General features: G+C 36.9%; 2 protein-coding genes across 7 annotated transcripts in view; one reads left to right on the top strand and one right to left on the bottom strand.

The window, feature by feature from the left end:
• The window catches only part of LOC106084599 (probable cytochrome P450 28d1), a 50,365-nt gene extending 43,787 nt beyond the window's left edge, over nucleotides 1–6,578 (bottom strand). For 5 of the 6 annotated variants that reach the window (XM_013248415.2, XM_013248414.2, XM_013248413.2 and 2 more), the window contains exons 1-3: nucleotides 6,348–6,578; nucleotides 6,151–6,289; nucleotides 5,632–5,739 (exon numbers count right to left, since the gene is read on the bottom strand). In XM_013248415.2, coding sequence (XP_013103869.2) covers nucleotides 5,632–5,739; nucleotides 6,151–6,289; nucleotides 6,348–6,541 — 441 coding nt within the window. In that variant the 5' untranslated portion in view covers nucleotides 6,542–6,578. The remainder of the gene's footprint in view (nucleotides 1–5,631; nucleotides 5,740–6,150; nucleotides 6,290–6,347) is intronic. The other variant, XM_013248419.2, reaches the window with a different exon arrangement.
• Nucleotides 1–14,040, top strand: part of LOC106084602 (uncharacterized) — a 33,729-nt gene extending 19,689 nt beyond the window's left edge. Inside the window, exon 2 of the mRNA XM_013248422.2 lies at nucleotides 12,444–14,040. Within this exon, the coding sequence (XP_013103876.2) occupies nucleotides 12,444–12,527 (84 nt within the window). The 3' untranslated portion in view covers nucleotides 12,528–14,040. The remainder of the gene's footprint in view (nucleotides 1–12,443) is intronic.
• Nucleotides 14,041–22,968: the final 8,928 nt, after the last annotated feature.

Here is a 22,968-nt window from a genome sequence, read left to right on the forward strand (position 1 = left end):
CACTGTCCCCTAGCTTTGATCCATCCGTGTAACATGATCTTCCAGATGGCAATACTAGGGTTCCGTCAGCCCAAGTCTGTGCTGCTGGAAACTCGCAATCGACCAAGGTCGTCTCAAGTATCCGATCGGAAACTTCTTCCCATCCCTCCAAGTTTCCTATCGTCGCCTCGACTATACCGCAATGGTATAAGCTGCTCCAATCCTCAATCCATTCTCTCATCTCCAATCGACCTCGAGTGTCGTCCCAAGTATCCGATCGGAAACTTCTGCCCTTCCTTCCAGGTTTCCTATCGTCGCCTCTATTATACCGCGATGGTATGAGCTGCTCCAATCCTCAATCCCCTCTCCCATCGCCTTAAGTCTCATAGCCGCAGTGACCACCTCGCTCTTAATCTGAGTGTCTATGGGTCGGATATCTAGAATAGTCTCCAGTACCCTAGTGGGCGTGGTCCTCATTGGTTCGCCTATGCCAAAACAACATGTTCTCTGAACCTGTTGTATGGTCCTTACGTTGCACTTTTTCTCCATAGCTGTCAACCAAACTACTGAGGAGTAAGTAAATATTTGTCTAATCACGCTCCTATAGAGCCAGTGGACTATCCTCGGATTCAGGTCCCACTTCGAGCTTACGGGCCGTCTACATAGTGCCCAACATCTGTGAACCTTCTCAGTACGCTCCTAAATGTGACACTTCCAATTAAGTTTCCTATCCAAGATTAATCCTATGTATTTGACCTTGTCAGATAGTGAAATCGTTTTATTGAGGAAACGTGGTGCGTCAAATTGGCCCACCTTCGTCTTCCTCGTGGTCAGGTATATTTCAGTCTTCTCTGTGTTAACATTGAGACCCCTGGGTCTAGTCCAGTCATATGTCATATGCAAGACCCTTTCGGACCTTTAGCATAGCTGGTTCGGATCCTTGCCCCTTAGAAGTATTATAATATAGTCCGCATAGCATACAGGTTCAAATTCCTCCTCAGTCAGCATATGTAATAGGATTCCTCTATTTTATGCACAACCTCGTGCAGGGCAGTCTCCACCGACCTTCCCTTGACATAGGCATGCTATTTGTATTCAAGCAGTTCCCTGGATGTCCTACTCTTTACCATGGTATCCACAATACGTTCCATGGTTTGAGTAGAAACGACGTAAGGCTTATAGGCCTGTAAGCCTTTGGTGTCGCATAACTTGCCGTGCCGGGTTTGGGTACGAAGAGTAAATTCTGTTAATTTCTACCCAGCAAAAAAAAGGTAAGCACATGTCATTACACACTGGCATACCCGATAGAAAATTCTTGTTACTCGTAGGAATGCCTAATAATGGGTTACCTATAATGAGTTAAATAATTACATATTTTATGATTTTAGTATTTATTTTTGATATTTATACCCTACACCACTAATGTGGTACAGGGTATTAAAGTTTGTGCATTTGTTTGCAACGTTCAGAAGGAGAAAGCTAGACCAATGGATAAGTATACCGATCGACTTAGAATCACTTTCTGATTCGATTTAGCCATGTCCGTCTGTAAGTCCGTGTATTTTTGTAATCAAAGTGCAGGTCGCATTTGTTGTCCACCCATCACGAAACTTTCCATATATCATTTTTTAGGCGCAAGGATTGATTTTGGTAAAAATCGGTTCAGATTTATATATAGCTTCCATATATATTTATCGCCCGATTTGCACTTAACTGACCGTCGTAGCTTTAACTTTCAACCGATTTGCACACAATTTGGACTGTTTTGTTACTCATCTAAATATATATACAAAATTTCTTTATAATTGGCTAAGATTTGGATGTATATATATCTTATATTTATTTCGCCCGATTTACACCTAAAAAGCCGCAATAAATATAATTTTCAACCGATCTGCTCCGCCTGACTTTAGCCTTTCCTTACTGGTTATTATTTAATATTATTAATTAATTAAACTGTCTATATCATCTTTACTTTTATGAGTATTGACATTAATTTTCAGTACTATTCTATCAAACTCATAGATAAAGTGGCCCTTAATAGGCCCTTTCCCAAAAAATTATTCTTTTAGTACCACAGTAACGTTCCTGTTTTAGAAACCTCTTCAATAATTTTGGCTCAATATGGAACAAATAGATTGAAGGGGTTCAAAATTCTAAAGACCCTCTTGGACCCTTCCCGGGCTTTCTTTCTGGGCAGATTTTTCAGGATTCGTGATCCGATCTGAAATTCTTTTCATTAAATTATCATATCATATCACATTGAAGGGACTTAAATTTTCAGAACCCTTGTGGACTCTTACTACTACTACTAAATTTCCCATGAACATTCCATTTAGGAACAGGGGATACTTCTCTCCTATCAATGAGTGTAGACCGATTAAAGATTTATTGGACTTTTAGCGTGTCCAATTTTTGGCCTAACTTTCCCAGTGTCTGACAACCAAAGCGGATAGATATATTATTATGAAAGTAAAATATTAAATTTCTTCAATTAAGATTTCAATGAGATTCCATTGCAGGATATTGTCCGGCTTTATACCATTGTTTAATGCTTTGAATTCAAAGAATAGTATAGCAAAAAACATTTAAAAGTCAGCATAAAATCTTAGTTAATTAATATATATATATATATATATTGTATATATAAATATATATATATATATATATATATATATATATATATATATATATATATATATATATATATATATATATATATATATATATATATACATAACTGAGGCAGCCGTAAACACAAAGGAGCCATCTAACGGCACATTTCAACAGCTTAACAAAAAGGACACAAGAAAAACCAAAAACCGGCATTTTAAGAACGAGAGCATTAAGAAATTAAAAATTTGGAAAACAGGTGGTTTTTCCCTCCTAATGCTGGCAACATTTGTGAGGTACTATACCATGTAAAACTTCTCTCCAAAGAGATGTCGCACTGTGACACGCCGTTCGGACTCAGTTATAGAAAGGAGGCCCCTTATTATTGAGCCTAAACTTGAATCGGACTGCACTCATTGACATGTGAGAAGTTTGCCCCTGTTCTTTAGTGGAATGGTCATGGACAAAATCTGGATTTGGACCTTATTTCACAAAGCTGCATTTTGATAAAGCCATCTTCCTGGCAAAAGGTTATCACGCTCATAGAACTTCTGGCCTTTATCTGCAAAAAACTGAACCAAGTGCGATTTTATAGCCTCATCATTGCCGAAAGTTTTGACAATTAAGGAGTTCTGCAAAGATCAAAATAAATGGTAGTCTGATGGTGCAAGGTCAGGGCTATATGGTGGATGCATCAAAAGTTCCCAGCCAAGCTCACTCAGTTTTTGGCGAGTGACCAAAGATGTGTGCGGTCTAGCGTTGTCCTGGTGGAATATGACACCTTTACGATTGACCAATTCTGGTCGCTTCTCCTTGATGGCTGTATTCAATTTGTCCAATTGTTGACAGTAAACATCCGAATTAATCATTTGGTTCCTTGGAAGCAGCTCAAAATATACCACACCCTTCCAATCCCACCAAACAGACAGCATAACTTTCTTTTGGTGGATATCAGCCTTTGAAGTGGTTTGAGCTGGTTCACCATGCTTGGACTATGATCGTTTTCGACTAACGTTGTTGTAAACAATCCATTTTTCATCTCCAGTTATGATTCGTTTAAAAAAAATCGAATTCATTGCGTTTAAGGTGCATATCACAAGCGTTGATTCGGTTTGTTAAATGAATTTCTTTCAATACATGTGGTACCCATATTAAAATTGACGCCAAACAAACAAATGTAAACAAAATTTCGCGCCCTTTTTTCTAAAGCAAGCTAAAAGTAACAGCTGATAACTGACAGAAGAAAGAATGCAATTACAGAGTCACAAGCCGTTGAAAAAAATTTTCAACGCCAACTATATTACTACTATATTACCGACAATTACTTTTTGGGCAACCCAATACATTTTGTTGCCAATGAAAAGCTTATCGAAATCTATAGAAGTGGCTCTTTTAGTGTTTTCTTAATAAAGCCGTAAATTTGTTTGGCTTTATTAACCAGGAACCTTACTTTAATGCCAGTATAAAACAATTAAACCCTATATATATATAATTGTTTACAGGCTATATAATTGTTTACAGGGTATAATTCAGATGAGTCAACTAGTAAAAGTTATTTATTCATTCGGTAATTTTGACCGATTTTTGAATTTCATTCGAGATTCTCTTCAGAGTACATTTTTTTGGCTAACAATTTATTTAGCTGAAATTTTATTAAATTTATGTAGATTTTATGTTTGACACATTCTTTAATTTAATACCTAGATAGACCGACAGGTCATTTTGACCCCTTGTATAAAATAGGACCACTGTTGGCCCAATTGTCCCATTTACAGAGGAATATGGGAATCCTGTAATCAAATGGAAGCATATTTTAGTTCCAAGTTACTGTATTTCTTCGATAAAGCAAAAAAACTCTTAAATTTTCTGATATTTTCCATTACGCAATAATATAGGTCAAACCTTTTTTTTATATGAATACTAGCTAAATTCGGGCCCGCTTCTCTACGTCCCCAAATACTCTACCCCCAAATATCTTTCATTTGAACCTCATATAGCCATGATGGGCTAATATTCCCATTTGAGGGGTTTAAGGGAGAGGACGTTTTGTTAAAGAAACAATCGGAAAAAAACCAGTAAAACTCTGCCATTCGAGAACGGGTAAAGTTAATCTTTTAATGGTTAAAACGGAAGTGCTTTCGAGATCAAGAGCAAATTTTCAAGGCCCTAAGTGGTCCGGGCACCTCTTGTCACGGTGCTAAAGTTGATCACCTCGTCATTTTTCAGGCTGCCAAATCTTTATTTTTGTTCTCTTTTTGTTGGGTTGTGCTAAAAATACCTACAAATAAGTCCGCTTGACGTCTACAATGTCTCTCCTAGTTTCGGGACTATTCTAATTTTAATTTTTTATATTTTCGAATTTTGGCAGAGATTGGCTTTGCATTTTGCAATTTACGAAAGCATTTAAAGTTAAATTTTCATTTTAATGCATGATTTGAACTGCTTACAAAATTTACAATGACTTTGGTGCAAAAAAAAATGCATATCTTCAGTTAAAAGTTATACAGTTTGGAAATCAAACAATGTAAAGAAGTGGATTTGTTCATTTTTTGGTTAAAAAGTATTTTTATTGATTAGACATTATTGAAAAAAAATTGTTTAAATGCCTTCATTTTTTTATTCTTCTTTTGTAAGTATACCCAAAGCCCAGCAATTTGAATCTTGGTTTTCTGACAAATGCAATTTTTCTTCTATATTTGTTTTTGATGTTTTATAAATATATATGTGTTTTATAAATATCTCAATTCATTCAAAAAAAGCAGACTAATTTTTACTTTTTTTAAGTCTTCCGAATTCGTGATTTGGCAAAAAATGTACAGGAAAAAAAGCCGAGGTGTCCACATTGGGTAGATATTTTTGTCCCCACTGTGCAACGGCACGGAAGCACTTTTTTTGATAGTTATAACATAAACTAGACGATAAGCTAAATACCAACATTGTCACACGTCACAACGAAAACTTGCGGTTGGGAAAGAAATTGGTTGGGGGAAAAATGTGTGTAGTTCAAGGTATGTTTCTCTAAATTCTATTGATGCTCACCTTGTTAATAGTTAGGGCCTGACTAAGTTCTGCCCGTTTCTCCTTCCAAACATCTCCGACAGATACAAACGGGCTCGAAAATCTTAATTGCTCGACATTAAGAGAGCTCTATGACAAACACCAAAAAAATTACATATCCAAAGTCAGTATGTACAGTAGTTTTGATTTGCCTGCCAATCGTTTAAGTTCTCCAAAAAAATGGAAAAGAGCATCTGTTCCCAATTTTCTCCAATTACACTTTTAACGGTCAACGACTTTAGTACAAATTTCTTTTACCGACCAACAATATTTGCCAAAAATTAGCCTCGGGGCAATTATCAAACACACGAGCCGAATAGAAGGAAACTGATTTTTCACTCTGACTCATAATTCACAAAAGTCAATCCTGGTGCAGATAAGCAAATCGGATAACTGTCACGCTTTGGCAGATAAACTGATAAAGATGCTGCTATAATATGAGTGCAAAGCAAGTTTTGGTAGCTAAGTCAAAACTACTGTGTTTTCTAAAGTTTCACTCACCCATTGGGATGATTCGTTGTCGTGGAAATAAGTAAATTTTGTTTTAAGAATCTGCATCGCTACATCAGGGTCTAAAATAAATAACTTGGGACTGCGAGCTTGAAATACACCAACATAGCTATGCGCATCTTTAAATTTTCTACAACATGATTGGCAAATACGGTCACACTGGATTGCGGACATTTGACAGCACTTACTTGTATATCTCATGGAGTTCTTCCACCAAATTGCACTGACCATCGTAGGTTTTAGGAAAAGTACCTTGCAGAATTTTAGGCTCAGGTCCGAAAACTTTTCGTTTACTCCAATATTTAAAGTTCCATTTCAAGTAGGAGAACGCTGCAAACCAGACAAACACGAGGAGCAGCGGAATGAAAAAATACTGAAACATGTTGACGCAAGGGAAAACAATTGTTGAGTGAAGGCAATGGACAGCGTGCCGGCCCTACAGAAAATTAAAAACGTATAGCTGATAAGCTTTAAAAGATCGCAACCTCAAAAAATACAAAACAAATAAAAGCGTGATAAGTTCGGTTGTCCCGAATCTTATATACCCTCCACCATCGATCTCATTTGTCAAGTTCTTTGAGCGGTTTCGCATTATAGGCAAAAACTAAAAAGGAGAATGGGCGATCATAACAATCCCCATGAAGGTTTTAAATGCTTACATAGGTCTTCTAAAGGCTTAAGAAGTATATTCGAGCGATCGGTAAATGTGTGAACTATATCAGGTGTAGAAACGATTAAAACCATATCTGTTAGAGGTCGTAGGAAAAGTCCTCGAGCAATAGCCAAATCTGATAAGAATTGCGCTCTCAAGAGGCTTTAGCGCCTAGCTTCACTGCTTCGAAAGTTAGCGTGCTTTCAACAGACGGAGGACGGACATGGTTAGATCGACTTTAAATATCATGATGACCAAGAATATACGTTGAACCCCGATTATCCGGTTCGCTCGGGACCAAGCTTAGCACGGAAAATGGAAAAAAAGGTAAAAATGGGGTTTTCCTTAAATTTCATTATTTATATATTTTAATGGATTCTCTTTATTCTTAGGTAGTTTCTATGATTTCATATAAATTGAATTCCGAAATTTTAAGAGTTTTTACTTATCCATGGGATTTTAGCAATGAAAACGAGCCAAAGAAAAAAAAAATAAAGAAGCATGACCTTCGTTTAAAATTTTGATCGCTAACTGATTCTTTTTTTACTTCATAGATGATTCTCCAATTATAATTTTTTGATAAATTCTTTTTTTAACTTTGCCTCTCCACCTAAAAACTAAACATTTAAAGACGCTCCTATTTGTAAGGCTATTTTGAATCTTTAACCATGGAACACTGTTGACTTGTTCCAACGTTGACCTTTCTTCTCAATTTTTGTCTATAATAACAAGACGCAAAGTTAAGGATAAATTAACCTACCATTAAAAAAATCCTTAATATAAAGGAAAATATTTTTCACCAAATGAAACTTTTCCTTTGTCTTTAATAACAAGTCGCCAAGATAAGGATTTATTAACATGCCATTTAAAAAATCCTTAATATAAAGGAATATATTTTTTACTAAATGGAACGTTTTCTTAAAATGTTGGAAAATGGATCATCTTTGAATTAAGTTATGCACTAAAATAAAGCGTTACATATACGATAAAAAATTAGTAAATTTGCCTCAAAATATGCACTTACCATTTTGGTAAAAGGAAGAAAAAAGGTAGGAAAATGTTTGTGTTTTTATTTACACTGTATGTATTACGATTTATGAAATTTTCTCCTATGTTATGAAATTTGCTAAACTACGAGAACATATCCCATTTTGAAACAAATCGCAATTAATTTATATGCTTAAGATATAACCGTAAATTAATTTATATCGCAATTAATTTATATGCAAAAGAGTGTATAACATTTAAATTTAAAGAGAATTTGGTTACACTCAAGCAGAAACCTAAGATCAAATAAAATGAAAGTCCTTTACGTATAATATCCAAATATATTGGGTTGCCCAAAAAGTAATTGCGGATTTTTCATATAGTCGGCGTTGACAAATTTTTTCACAGCTTGTGACTCTGTAATTGTATTCTTTCTTCTGTCAGTTATCAGCTGTTACTTTTAGCTTGCTTTAGAAAAAAAAGTGTAAAAAAAGTATATTTGATTAAAGTTCATTCTAAGTTTTATTAAAATGTATTTACTTTCTTTTAAAAAATCCGCAATTACTTTTTGGCAACCCAATAATTATCTTCAATATAAGAAGATTATGGAAATGAACATTGTTGTAATTTACTTTCTTTTAAAAAATCTGCAATTACTTTTTGGCAACCCAATAATTATCTTCAATATAAGAAGATTATGGAAATGAACATTGTTGTAATTAATATAAAGGCTGTTTCTATAAGTTTTTTATAGTTTCTTCAACTAATAGTTTTTTTCTTTTGTTTTTATTTTAAAAATTCTATGCGGCTCATCATAAGTACAATTAACCATGGCCTTTTGCAGTAAATGTATATCTAAATTGGCTAGATGAATGGTAAAAATTAGTCAAAGGATACAGAGAATAACTCATCGTTAAAATAAATAAATGTTTTATTTATTGCATTTATAAACGCGAAATAAGCCATCAAATTTGAATTTTAGCTTGACTAAAACTTAAAAATTAATGATCATTTTTCAAACATCACGTTTTTGATTAATCGAAAATTGTACAAGTAAAATATCTTTATATTTGGAAATAAAATGAAAAATGTTTAATTAATAATAATTTTAAGCCACATTACACAATATAAAAGCTTTTGGTAAAGTTTTCATGGGAACTAAAGGGTGATTTTTTTGAGGTTAGGATTTTCATGCATTAGTATTTGACAGATCACGTGGGATTTCAGACATGGTGTCAAAGAGAAAGATGCTCAGTATGCTTTGACATTTCATCATGAATAGACTTACTAACGAGCAACGCTTGCAAATCATTGAATTTTATTACCAAAATCAGTGTTCGGTTCGAAATGTGTTCATTCACCGTTCAGCGATGAGGCTCATTTCTGGTTGAATGGCTACGTAAATAAGCAAAATTGCCGCATTTGGAGTGAAGAGCAACCAGAAGCCGTTCAAGAACTGCCCATGCATCCCGAAAAATGCACTGTTTGGTGTGGTTTGTACGCTGGTGGAATCATTGGACCGTATTTTTTCAAAGATGCTGTTGGACGCAACGTTACGGTGAATGAACACATTTCGAACCGAACACTGATTTTGGTAATAAAATTCAATGATTTGCAAGCGTTGCTCGTTAGTAAGTCTATTCATGATGAAATATCAAAGCATACTGAGCATCTTTCTCTTTGACACCATGTCTGAAATCCCACGTGATCTGTCAAATACTAATGCATGAAAATCCTAACCTCAAAAAAATCACCCTTTAGTTATTCCTACTACCTAATCCAAATAAAATCTTACTTTTATGTATACCTGACATGTTGAAATATTTACATAAAAAAGGAAAAAGAGAATAGTTTTTTTAGAAATACACCAATATTTCCAATAAATTAAGTCTTATCATACGACAAAATACAAAATACATACAAAACAATTTTCCTTGTAATTATGTCCAAAACTTGCTGAAATAGAGTTCAGATATCCCAACTTCCTGTGTGTTGTCAAACGATTTAGAGTTTTGAACTCCTAAAAGCTGCTTATATTGCTCCAAACCAAGGCATTCAGCGTCATAGGCGGACGTGCTAACCTCTGTTCTTAATTCGTACTTGAACGAATGACAACGAATATGCATTGGCGTAGAATGGCGCACCCTATTGATATTTGTTTAGCTTTTTAAAATACGCATGCATAATTATTCTAAGTACGTATGCAATGTTGTTTGTTTTTGCGCGTGCATTTTTCGTTTTTGATTTTTTAGTTAGTTTTTAAGAGACATATATTTCTGTATTACATCTGGCTCTGAAATTTCTTGACTCTATTGCTTGAGCTAATGAGGGGTTTCTGGGTCATTTGAGTTTCCTTCTGCAGATTTTACGGAATCCCCAACGGTGTCGCATTCTTCGATGTATTACGGCATCTGCTGTTGAACACATGTTCGAAAAATCCACTTATGAAATAGGTTTACACAACAAACTTTCATCATAATTCAGGTAATCCTAATAGTCCTTATATCGCTTAACTAAAAACTGACCCCCAATACTGTTACGCTCAGGACAGGATATAAGGAAATGGTCAATAAATTAAGACGATTGATGAAATGTATCTTTTTACGTCAGTGGAGAATTTTGCACTTACTAGCTTGCCCGGTGTGCTTCTCTACACTCTAAAGTGGCTATTCAAAATTGAACGTTTCATTAAATGTTATGAAGCTGGTACCCAGAGCCATGGGTCTTGCTCGGATCTACATTACTTTATTTGTTTATTGTATATATATATCCGACACAAAAGTTTTACACCGGTATTCATAAAACTTAATGTGGATATAAAAAGGTTTATTTGACAGATCTCCTTTACAGAACTGTCTAATAAATCTATTTCAAATCTGCATTAAGTTTTGTGAATAATGCCATGTCGACATTGACTCGTTAAAATCATGTCGTTTTGAAAAACATCTCGTTCTTGTGGCAAACGATTCGTTTTGCCTTATAAATTGCAAAGGAAAAACGAGTTGTTTTCACGGCATTATAAAGGGAAAAAGAGTCGTTTACTCAAAACAGCTTTGGTCTGAACATTGTATAAGGCCTCAAAAATCCCACATGACCTTACTGGATCAACGTTTTTCTAAATTTGGGAATACAATTCGTAATAGTTTGAACCGTTGAGTGGAGCGGACGATTTATCTCGCTTCGCAAGAAGATTTTGCAACTCGAAATAGGTAGTTGTTTTTGGAAAAAAATTTAAGTCACTCAAGGATAGCTGTGATCTGTATCTGCTTTCAGTGGAGCGGCAGATCTAGAGCCCGGGCGTAGGATAAGAATGGATCCAATGACCCAACAGCTGTGGTGGTGAGACCTCGTCTTATTACTTCAAGAACCATCATTTAATGTGTATCGTTGCGCTCTAAAGAAGATTTGCAAGATCTGGCCAGGCGCAACACTGGATTTACTCAAGAAGGAAAATATTTCTTCTCGACTAATGGCACACGCTTGGATAGCAGAGATTCCCTCAGATCATGTATTCATACTAAAGAGACTAATGAAATGTATTCCCAACCTTTCATCCACCGACTGAAAGATTGGATGAGAATGATGGTAATCGGACAAATGTAGTATTCATTCTAAACTCTGGCTGTCTTGCATAACTCAACAGGTCTGAAGGAGTTGTATCCTACGGATACAAGAAATTGAAACTGAAAGTCTACCGCTTGGTGGAGTCGAGAAGACGACTCAGGAGTTGTAGCTGAACACTTGTCTGAGGACCTTTTGACCACATCTCAAAAGTCTGGTGGGCCATCAGGTTGGATTGGGCTCCAGTGTGCACCAGCTGGGAAGAATGGAACTCAAAAGGTATTTCGACAAGGTATTTCGAACTCAAAAGGTATTTCGACAGCAGCAGCTAGTGAAAATCTAAGGAGAAATCGTCGACACCGCCAGTATCCAGTATCCTGAGGAAGAGTGGTTCCCTGCTTTCGCAACAAGCCCTAGATGCGTAAGTAAACTCATCATGATAAAATCAAACGAATCATGTGAGGAAGAATTTCTGGTGGATTCAGAAGACGAGGCTAACGCAACAATGAGGATTTAAAGATCCTTTTAATGGAGAAATGCTTCTTGCACTTAGCATTCCTTGATTTAAACTAATATTCAAAGAGTAGTCTAAATATTTTTCTTCCGCCGCTAAGCACTGAAGACTCAATAGTAGCCAGCCTTGAAATAAATGAGTCTCATTACTGCCTGGCATCCCTATATATGGCACACGATTCAGAGACAAGATCGAAGAATCCCCATTCAAGCTTTAGAATATTTGAATTTCATATTTTGTGTAGAGGAATGGTTCTTGGACTAAGTATACGTGGATTTAAACTTCTCAAGAGTACAACGAATGAAAGACACAGAGATCGTATTCTTGCAAAGAATAGTCTAAAAATTGTTCTCCTCTCGCCGCTAAGCACCAAAGACTCAATAGTAGCCAGCATTGACATTAATAAGTCTCATTACTTGCTGACTTCCCTAAATATGTTCAAGCCTTAAAATATTTAAATTCCATACTTTGTCAATTTAACTGTATTGTTGTATTAGAATATAAGTAGTAGTAAACTTTGAAATATTTTGCTTTTACATTTATTGAATGTCACTCTTATTTTTCTTTCAGTTCAATAAAAACTTCCATCAACATTGGTTATGGGCCCAGTCACGTACGCTTGTGAAAATTAAATTTGAAAATTGTGCTTTCTGAATTTATTATGAAATTTCTGGAAAAAATATATTTGTGTTGTGTATAATAAAAAGGAGGCCACCGTAGCGCAGAGGTTAGCATGTCCACCTATGACGCTGAACGCCTGGGTTCGAATCTTGGCGTGACCATCAGAAAAAATTTTCAGCCGTGGGTTTCCCCTCCTAATGCTGGCAACATTTGTGAGGTACTAGCGCTAGATTTGTGGGACGCAATAAAGGTCGATAGTGCAAGGCGTTGGCAATTATAACGCTATGCCTAGAGCCATCAGAAATTTTGCATATCAAGTATTTTGCAACAGCGAAAGAAGTTTGGGATACGTTCAGCCGTTTGTATTAAAGGAATGCTACTTCCCGTAAAGTCGCTTTGTTTAAGAAATTTGTACGGTTAAGGTTCCAGAATGCAGAGAAGTATGCCCTGCAGTGGAACGAATTTTATACCATGATGGAAGACTTGAAGGCCATAAGTGTGGTTAAGCATTTTGCTGCTGAGCAGTTTTCCGGAAGAAATGAAGAATCTCGTGGGAGCTATTGAAAACAGAGATAAAATGTCCAGTATAGAAGTATTGAAATCAAAAATTCTGGAAGAAGAAGGACGTCAAAATAGCAAAGGCAAGAAAATGGTTTTTGAAAACGTTTTTGTGTCCTAATTTTCCCGACAAAAAAATGAAAAAGGTGATTCAAAGCAGTGCAACTACCGAGCACAAAGTTATACTGGTATAAAAAGCTACAAATGTGACAAGAAGCTACATCTTCGTGTGCAATGCAAGTAAAAATGGCAAGTGGAAAAGCAATGGGTGCAGTTGATGACGACAAGAAGGACGATACTGGAAATTGGATTTTGGATAGTGACGCAAGTTCCCACATGTGCCGTGATTTATCATATTTTTCACATTTGGAACCCAAGTCCCAAATATCATGCTGGCATCAGGAGACCAAATTACCGCTGAAGGTTGTGGAACTAAATCCAATGTTTGTGATGTTACGTTAAACAATATGTTATGTACCCAAATTTCATTAAAAATTTTCAAACGCTTAGGTCTAGCGTTGGCCATAAAATATGAATTGATGGTGAACCATGTGGACATTGTTCTGGCTTATCTAAACGACAACCTACAGGAAGAAGTTTGGATTTTGGATAGTGACGCAAGTTCCCACATGTGCCGTGATTTATCATATTTTTCACATTTGGAACCCAAGTCCCAAATATCATGCTGGCATCAGGAGACCAAATTACCGCTGAAGGTTGTGGAACGAAATCCAATGTTTGTGATGTTACGTTAAACAATATGTTATGTACCCAAATTTCATTAAAAATTTTCAAACGTTTAGGTCTAGCGTTGGCCGTAAAATATGAATTGATGGTGAACCATGTGGACATTGTTCTGGCTTATCTAAACGACAACCTACAGGAAGAAGTTTATATGAAACAAGCCGCACAGTTCGAGAATAAAAAATATCCAAATAAGGTTTGCTAACTAAAACGTTCACTCTACGGTTTGAAGCAATCTGAAAGAGAGCGGAATAATAAAATTACGGAAATTTTTACGAAAATTTGGTTTTACCAGATGTCAAGCGGATAATTGTGTGTATTTCAGACGGAACCACGAAACAGTAAGTCTGATTGCAATGTGTGTAGACGATTTATTGTTGGCAAGTTCATCCGTGGAAGAAATGCAAAACAAAATCCCCAGCCTAAAGGAAGGCAAAAGTCGGGCGGTGCCGACTTTATATTACCCTACACCTACACCGTAGGTACAAAATGGGAGCTATATCTAATTCTGAACCAATTTTAATAGACCTAGGCGGATGTTCTCAGATTGGTTATTTAACAATCCGTAACAAATTTCGAGCAAATATGTTTAAACTGTAATAGCTACGGTTGATAAATGACAACATTATTGCAAATTAGCCAAAATCTGACGAACATATATATGGGAGCTACATCTAAATCTGAACCGATTTTAATCAAAACCCTGGATCAATAATGTAAAACCGTTGTCAATTATGAAAGAATATTTAACTAAAAGATTAATTACGACAGGCTTGGGATCTGGGTCAGCATAGGAACGCCTCAAGCAGCTGTACTGCCCCCTCTACTTTAAAATATAGCCATTAACAATATATTATTGTCTCTGGAAGACAATGGAGTAAAAATGGTCGCGTATGCTGATGACGTGACAATTGCGGTAAAACTCTTAGAGATATACTTTAGGAAGCTCTACGTGCGACAGCGAAGTGGGCCACTGAAAGTGCTCTATGCGTAAATCCGTGCAAGACAGAAGTAGTTCTTTTCAGCAGGAGATACAAGTTACCTACAGTGTCACCTGTCCCCTTATGGACAGAAATGAAATTTTCGGTGGAGTCACGAATTATGGCCCATTTTCCTCTAGGACGCATAGTTTAGGAGATACAGCCATTTTAAAGTTTTCATGCGAAAATTTGAAATCTTCGGTGGAGTCACGAACTAGGGCCCATTTCCCTCTTGGACGCATAGTTTAGGAGATACAACCACTTTAAAGTTTTCATATTGAAAATTTGAAATTTTCATGCGTCCCTGTAGGACGCATAGTTTAGAAGATACAGCCATTTTAAAGTTTTCATATTGAAAATTTGAAATTTTCGGTGGAGTCACGAATTATGGCCCATTTCGCTCTAGGACGCATAGTTTAGGTGATATAGCCATTTTAATGTTTTCATGCGAAAATTTGAAATTTTCGGCGGAGTCACGAATTATGGCCCATTTCCCTCTAGGACGCATAGTTTACGAGATACAGCCATTTTAAATTTTCGGTGGAATTACGAATTAAGGCCCATTTCCCTCTAGGACGCATAGTATAGGAGATACAGCCGAAGTTGTCTATGCGTAAATCCGTAATTCTTTTAAGCAGGAGATACAAGTTATCTACAGTGTCACCTGTCCCCTTATGGACTGAAGTGAAAATTTCGGTGGAGTCACGAATTAAGGCCCATTTCCCTCTAGGACGCATAGTTTAGGAGATACAGCCATTTTAAAGTTTTTATGCGAAAATTTGAAATTTTCGGTGGAGTTACGAATTATGGCCCATTTCCCTCTTGGACGCATAGTTTAGGAGATACAGCCATTTTAAAGTTTTCATATTGAAAATTTGAAATTTTCGGTGAAGTCACGAATTAAAGCCCATTTCCCTCTAGGGCGCATAGTTTAGGTGATACAGCCAAGTTAGGGGTTAAAACCGCGTGCCATGCACTGGGTATATACTGCAGTTGGCAGACCTATAATGCTATATGATGTTGTGGTCTGGTGAGCAGCGTTGCAAACGCCCACGTACTGTTCAATACTATGCCTAGGCTTGTTTGTAACAGCCGACACCAGCCCATGCACTAAATTTAATAATACACGTAATGCCTCTGAACATTGTGCCTAGACAAATTGCTGCAACCACTGTTGTGAGGTTGAGGGCACTTTGACTAACGTAGATCTCTCAACGAGATGGCTGAACAGTTTAGCTTGCGAGACTAGGATCTACCTTACAGGGGAACTGGAATCTGTGGGTATGACTCTAGCGACAAAATTATTTGGTCTATTCTAGACTTGAAGAGGTCTTACCCCTTTGCTGTCGCTGGCTAAAACAGACGTTTCAGTCATACGAGGGTTGCCTTTTATATTTCGGGATAAGAGAACAAAAACAAATATTAATCATCGAAAATCGCTTTATTGTTTTTCAAAATATTTCCCATTAAGATCTATACACTTTTGCATGCGTTTGAACCAATTGTCGAAGCACTTTTTTCACTCTGATTGAGGTATCTCCAAAACATGCACTCTGAACGCACCAACCGCTACTTCAGGTGTCGAAAAATGTTGACTCTCATTTAATTTTTTACGTACAGAAATAAAAAGAAGTCATTGTTTTGAGTGCTCAAAAACGCAGTTGTTAAAGCCGATGTGTGAGAGCTCGCATTGTCGTGCCGAAAAACAGGCGATCATTTGCATCGTGCGCGAGCAACTTTTTTTGGATTTGGCTCATTTTGAAACACCCATATAGTCGACTGCGTGGATACGCATAAATCCACTATTCATCACCTGTCACAATTTTATAGACATATTTCGAAACACCGCGATCGTATTTTTGGAGCATTTTTTTTCGACCAATCGACACGAGCCTTTTTTGAGCGATTGACAAATTGTATGGGATCTAAATCGAACAAATTTTTTGGCGGTCAAATGTTCATGCTATATTGAATGTATGCTGGCCCACTAAGCCTAATGCTGTCCCAATACAAATTTTTTTTTACGGTCAAATTTTCATGCTATATTGAATGTATGCTGATCCCACTAATGCCTAAGGCTGTTTGAATCTCACGATAGGTCACATGACGATCTTGCAACATCAGTTGGAGCACAATGGTTGTTCAATGGTTTTTGGAATAACAACTGATTTTGGACGACCTTCACGAAATTCGTCTTGGAGTGAACTACGATATCGGTTGAATTCACCATACCATTGATAAATATTGGTCCTTGATGGAGCATCATCGACAAAAATTAAATTAAATTCATCGGTGCACTGTTGTTTAGTTTTATTATTATTTTTTTTAATTTAGATGATATTAAATTAGATTAGATGATATCTTTACTGATATATGAATTCGCTAGATGTACTTCATTCTTAAGAAACTTTATTTGAGCCCGATATCCTCATGGGGGATTTTGGAAGTAAGAAGGCTCCCAGGGTGGCGGTTGGTGGGTTTAGGGGGTGGTGTGGACCCCCTGAAACGTGGTCCCGAGAGTGGGTATGAATTTCGTGATCAACTCCCAAATACCTTTCATTTGAGTCCCATATTGCCTTGACCTATAAATATGTATGTCCGATTTATGGGTGTTTTCGGGGTGAGTTGGCCCCCAGACATTTGGCCCTGAATATAACATCCGCATAGTGCTCTTCTCTCAAATACCATTTATTTTAACCCCATATTGCCATTGGTAAGAGGGAAGTTTATGGGATAAGGCGTACCCCAAACACTTGGCCCAAATTTTTTCTAATCTCTTTTGGTTGGTAAATTTTCACTCTTGGAGAACTGGCGGTGCCCCAAATACATGGTCCCACATTTGGATATCAGATTCGTATTCTACTCCCAAAAACCTTTACTTGAGCCCCATATTACGATGGTCAATAAATAATTGCTGTTTTTAGGAAGGGGTAGACCCCAGAAAATTGGTTCCAAAAATTGGTATCCGATTTAGGTGCGTTTTGGAGAGTGTAATTGCCCCCAAACACTTAGCCCAGAGAATAAATCAGCATCGTGCTCCACTCTCAAATATCATTTATTTGAACCCCATATTGTCATTGCATTCAAAGTTGGATATCAAATTCGTTTGCTAATCTGAAATATATAATCATAGTCGGCAAACATGTCCGGTTTGGGGGGGGGAGTTTTGGGGGATGAGTCGGCCATGCAGTGACTTTCTCTGAAAATATATATCAGCTTCGTATTCTACTCTTAAGTACCTCTTATTTGAGTCCCATATTGCAATGGTCAGAAAATACTTCGTATTTGGGTGGTTGTTTGGGGTGGGGTGGCCATAGAAACTTTTTCCCGAATATTGGTATCAGATTCGTGCGGTACTTCCAAAGACCTTTCATTTGAGCAACATATTGCTATGCTCGTAAATTTTTGCTCTTTGGGGGATGTTTTTGGGGGCCGCCCCTCCCACATTTGTATTCCACATTTGAATATCATATTCGTATTCTACTCTCAAATACCTTCTATTTGAGCCCCATATTGCGATGGTCAGTAAATAAGTTCTGTTTGAGGGTGTTTTTAAGGAAGGGCGCCCCCCCCCCCCCCCCCACACTGAAAATATATATCAGCTTCGTATTCTACTTTTAAGTACATCTTATTTGAGCCCCATATTGCAATGGTCAGAAAATACTTCCTATTTGAGTGGTGGTTTGGGGTGGGGTGGCCATAGAAACTTTTTCCCGAATATTGGTATCAGATTCGTGCGGTACTTCCAAAGACCTTTCATTTGAGCCACATATTGCTATGCTCGTAAATTTGTGCTCTTTTGGGGATGTTTTTGGGGAGGGGCGGACCCTAAAACACTTAGTTCCACATTTGGATATCATATTCGTATTCTACTCTCAAATACCTTCTATTTGAGCCCCATATTGTGATGGTCAGTAAATAAGTTCTGTTTGGGGGTGTTTTTAGGGAGGGGCGGCCCCCTCCCCCCACACTTGGTCGCACATTTTGCTATCAGATTCGTGTTTTACTCGAAAATATCTTTCAGTTGAGTCCTTATTGGCATGGTAGGTAAAAATGCCGATTTAGGGGTGTGGTGTGGTGCCCCAAACACTTGGTCCCGAATTCGGGTACCAGATTCGTATTCTACTCTTAAATACCTTTCATTTGAGTCCCCATATAGTCGTTATTGGTCTCTACATATATTTCGTAGGTTTTGGGGTGTGGTACCCCATCCGAAATTTGGATAAAAATTTTTTGTTTTTAAGTTACTATAAGAGACCACACAAATATCTGATAAATATTGTTTTAAATATTTGTTTGGTTTTTAACAATGTGTCTTTCGAATCACTGCAATTTGAACTTAATAGCGTTTGCTTGCAAATTAACCATTTCCATCTACAAAAAAATAGATGTCTCTGAAGAATCAAATAGTTTTTTATTCATTCTTTATTATTTATGTACAATATATGTATGTTGCCCGAACTACAATGAATAATGTTCGTAGTTTCCCAGTGAACCAAACGTTGAGAATATCAGAAGTCTGTATATAGAAATTCGTCTGAATTTGGATCCGAAGTCTGTCCGAATTCTTAATGAAAAATATTTGAAGTAATTGACACTACTTCGGGAAGAAATGTCTGAGGGAAATCTGATCTTTTTGGAGAATTCTGAACCAAAATTTGTAAGGAAATTTAGAGTTTCTTTTAGACTTCTGACCGAATTGAGTTGAATACGGATGGTTTTTCCGACTCGTCGTATCGATTTCTGACCAATTCTGGAAAAAAAATTGGAGAATTCGAGTCCGAGTCCGACCGGAAAAATTTTTTACAAAGAATGTCACCATCATGGAATATTCACAACTAAACATTTTTTCTGATCTTCTCGCCAGGCTTTGAACCCAGGTACCCCGCGCCATAGTCGAGCTTGCTATGCTCCGTGCTACGGTGGCATCTACAGGTTCACAAACATATTTTGCAATATATTCACTACATTATATCTATCAGTTAAGTAGACGTTGCACAGTGTTACCAAATCAGAAAGTCTTGGTAATAATTCTGTAACTTTTGAACGTATAGAGAAATGGACACGAAACTTAACATAGTCAATGTTGAGGTGCTTTCCAATAAGTAAAGTAATGCAAAATTTGGGGAGCCTAAAAGGGTCCGGAGGCTGAATCATGAGGCTTAAAAATTGGTCACATCGAGCAACTCAAATTGCAAATTGCTTACAAAGCAGTCATTTATGGACCTATCGGCTTTATTCCTTTTTTTGCATGCTGAAATGTTTAGCATATTTTTAACGACTTATCAGTTATTGGACATAACATTTTTTTAGAAAGGACCAAATGTCCGCAAAAAAAAGCAATATGTTCACTGGATTATATCTCTCAGTTAAGTAGACGTTGCACGGTGTTGCCAAATCAGAAAGTTTTGGTAATAATTCTGGAACTTTCGAACGTATAGAGATATGGACACGAAACTTAACATAGTCCATGACTGCCTGATCACAATACGATACTGCAGGCGGGCGCAATCCGAGTTAAGAGCGTGGGCGATGAACGCACATGTAATACTGTGGAATAATATGGTCGGTAGGACGACGAAATTTCTTTGGGGAGATCCGAATTGAAGGAAGTCAAGGCTATTACTGAAAAGAAGAAAGCAGTAGGTCAGTAAAGCTTTCGGTATCGTAACAGAACGCATAGGACTACAAACTCACTTATGCAAAATCGGCTTTCGCGGCTAACAGACATAAACCAACTAAGGGGCATGGCATGGAAAACAATTAGGGATTTTGTAAGCGGCACGGAATTCCTGACTTACGTTTTCTTTAACAAGATTACTATTTATTATTAGAGTGCACAACCAGCCGATGACTTGTCCTTGTTGAGGACATACACCTAATCCGGAAATGTAAACATAGTCAGATCTCCACCTTATTCAGGAAGGCTTTAAAAGAGTCTAACACAACTTATCTCAGATCTCTACCTTATTCAGGAAGGCTTTAAAAGAGTCTAACACAACTTATTGTACCAAATTCAATGGTTAAAAATGCACATTTAATGGACCTAAGAACTTGAATCGGGAGATCGGTATATGTATATGACAGTTATATCCAAATCTAATTTATGTTGAACCGAATGTCGAAGAGTCTAACACAGTGCAGTGTGTCAAATTTCAGCGCAATCGAGCAATAAATGTGCTTTTATTGTCCCAAGGACATAAATCGGGAGATAGGTACATAAAGCAGCTATATCGAAATATTGTCCGATCTTTATCATACCCGAAACAAATGTCGAAGGGCCTCACATATCTCATTGTGCTAAATTTTGGCGAAATCGGTTAGTAAATTCACCTATTATGGACCAAAAACCCTAACTCGGGAGATCAGTATATATGGCAGTTTATTCCAAAACTGGACCGATCTGGGATTAATCTATACTAAATTTCAGCGAAATCGGACAATAAATACGTCTATTATGGACCCAAGACCTTAAATCGAGGGACCGGTCTATATTGCAGCTATATCCAAATCTGTGCCGATCTGGTCCGTATTGAACAAGGATGTCAAGAGGCCTAACACAACTCACTGTCTCAAATTTCTGCAAAATCGGATAATAATTGCGGCTTTCTTGGACATCGGCATATCGGTCTATATGGGGCTATATCAAGATATAGTCCGATATATTCCATCTTCGAACTTAATCCGCCTGTGGACAAAAAAAGAATCTATGGAAAGTTTCAGCTCAATATGTCTAGTTTTACAGACTGTTGCGTGATTTCAACACACGGACAGACGGATATGGCCAAATCGTCTTAGATTTTTACGTCGATCAAGAATATATATACCTTATATATATTGCAAACGGAATGACAAAATAAATGGACCCTATTCTTCCGTGGTGTTTTACGCACCCTACCATATGGTAAGGCGCATAAAACAAAATTTTTCAGGGTGTAAAAATATTCCGTTTATGTGTGCATATTGTGCTGCCAGCACTTTTTCGTAAAAAATCGTCAAAATTGAGAAAAAAATATGGTAAAAATCGTAAAATTTTTCTTGAAGAAAAGTCATATAATCTTCACACCTAAAATTCAACTATTTCATTTAGATTTTGGAATTTTCGGTGGGTAGAAGATCTATAGAAACTCAAATAATGAGGGCTGCCCGATTTCAAAATTTCAATTAAATTTTCATTAAACTCAAAACATCAATAAAACTTTCCTCAAAGATGAAATTTAACTGAAAATTTCCTTAAGAACGTTATTTCTATATAATCTTTATTAAAATTATATAGAAACTTCGTTAAGGCCAATTTTAATGAAATGTTGAATAAAGGCAACATCTCAGCACTGAAAAGAGAAAATAATGCAAATAATACAAACAAGTAAAAGCGTGCGAAGTTCGGCCGGACCGAATCTTGGAAGCAAAATAAATTTAGTTAAACGGCATAATTTTATTCTACATACCAAACTTCTACATGCTGAATTTCAGCCAAATCGGACAAATATTGCGGCTTGTAACGACTCAAGAAGTCAAATCGGGAAATCGGATTATATGGGAGCTATTGTATATCAATTTATAGACCGATTTGGACCGTACTTTACAAAGTTTTTGGAAGTCAAAACAGAATACTACGTGCAAAATTTCAGCCAAACCGGACAAAAATTGCAGCTTCCAGACTCAAGAAGTCAAATCGGGAGATCGGTTTATATGGGAGCTATATCAGGTAATAGACCGATTCAGACCGTACCTAGCATAGTAGTTGGAAGTCATTACAGAACACTACATGCAAAATTTGGCCAAATCGGACAAAAATTGCGGCTTCCCGGAGCTCAAGAAGTCAAATAGGAAGATCGGTTTGAATGGGAGCTATATCAGGTTATAAACCGATTTGGACCCTACTTGGCACAGTTGTTGGAAGTCATTACAGAACACTACGTGCAAAATTTCAATTTAATCGGACAAAATGGCGGCTTCCAGCTCAAGAAGCTCAAGAAGTCAAATCGTGAGATCGGTTTATATGGGAGCTACATCTAAATCTGAACTGATACGGCCCGTTTGCAATCCCCAACGACCTACATCAATATAAAGTATCTGTGCAAAATTTCAAACGGCCAGCTTTACGTTTTCGACAGCTATCGTGATTTCGACAAACGGACGGACATGGCTAGTTCGACTCAGGACGCGGAGACGATCAAGAATATATATAC

The sequence above is a fragment of the Stomoxys calcitrans genome, chromosome 4 (genome assembly GCF_963082655.1).
Source record: "Stomoxys calcitrans chromosome 4, idStoCalc2.1, whole genome shotgun sequence".
Classification (NCBI taxonomy): domain Eukaryota; kingdom Metazoa; phylum Arthropoda; class Insecta; order Diptera; family Muscidae; genus Stomoxys; species Stomoxys calcitrans.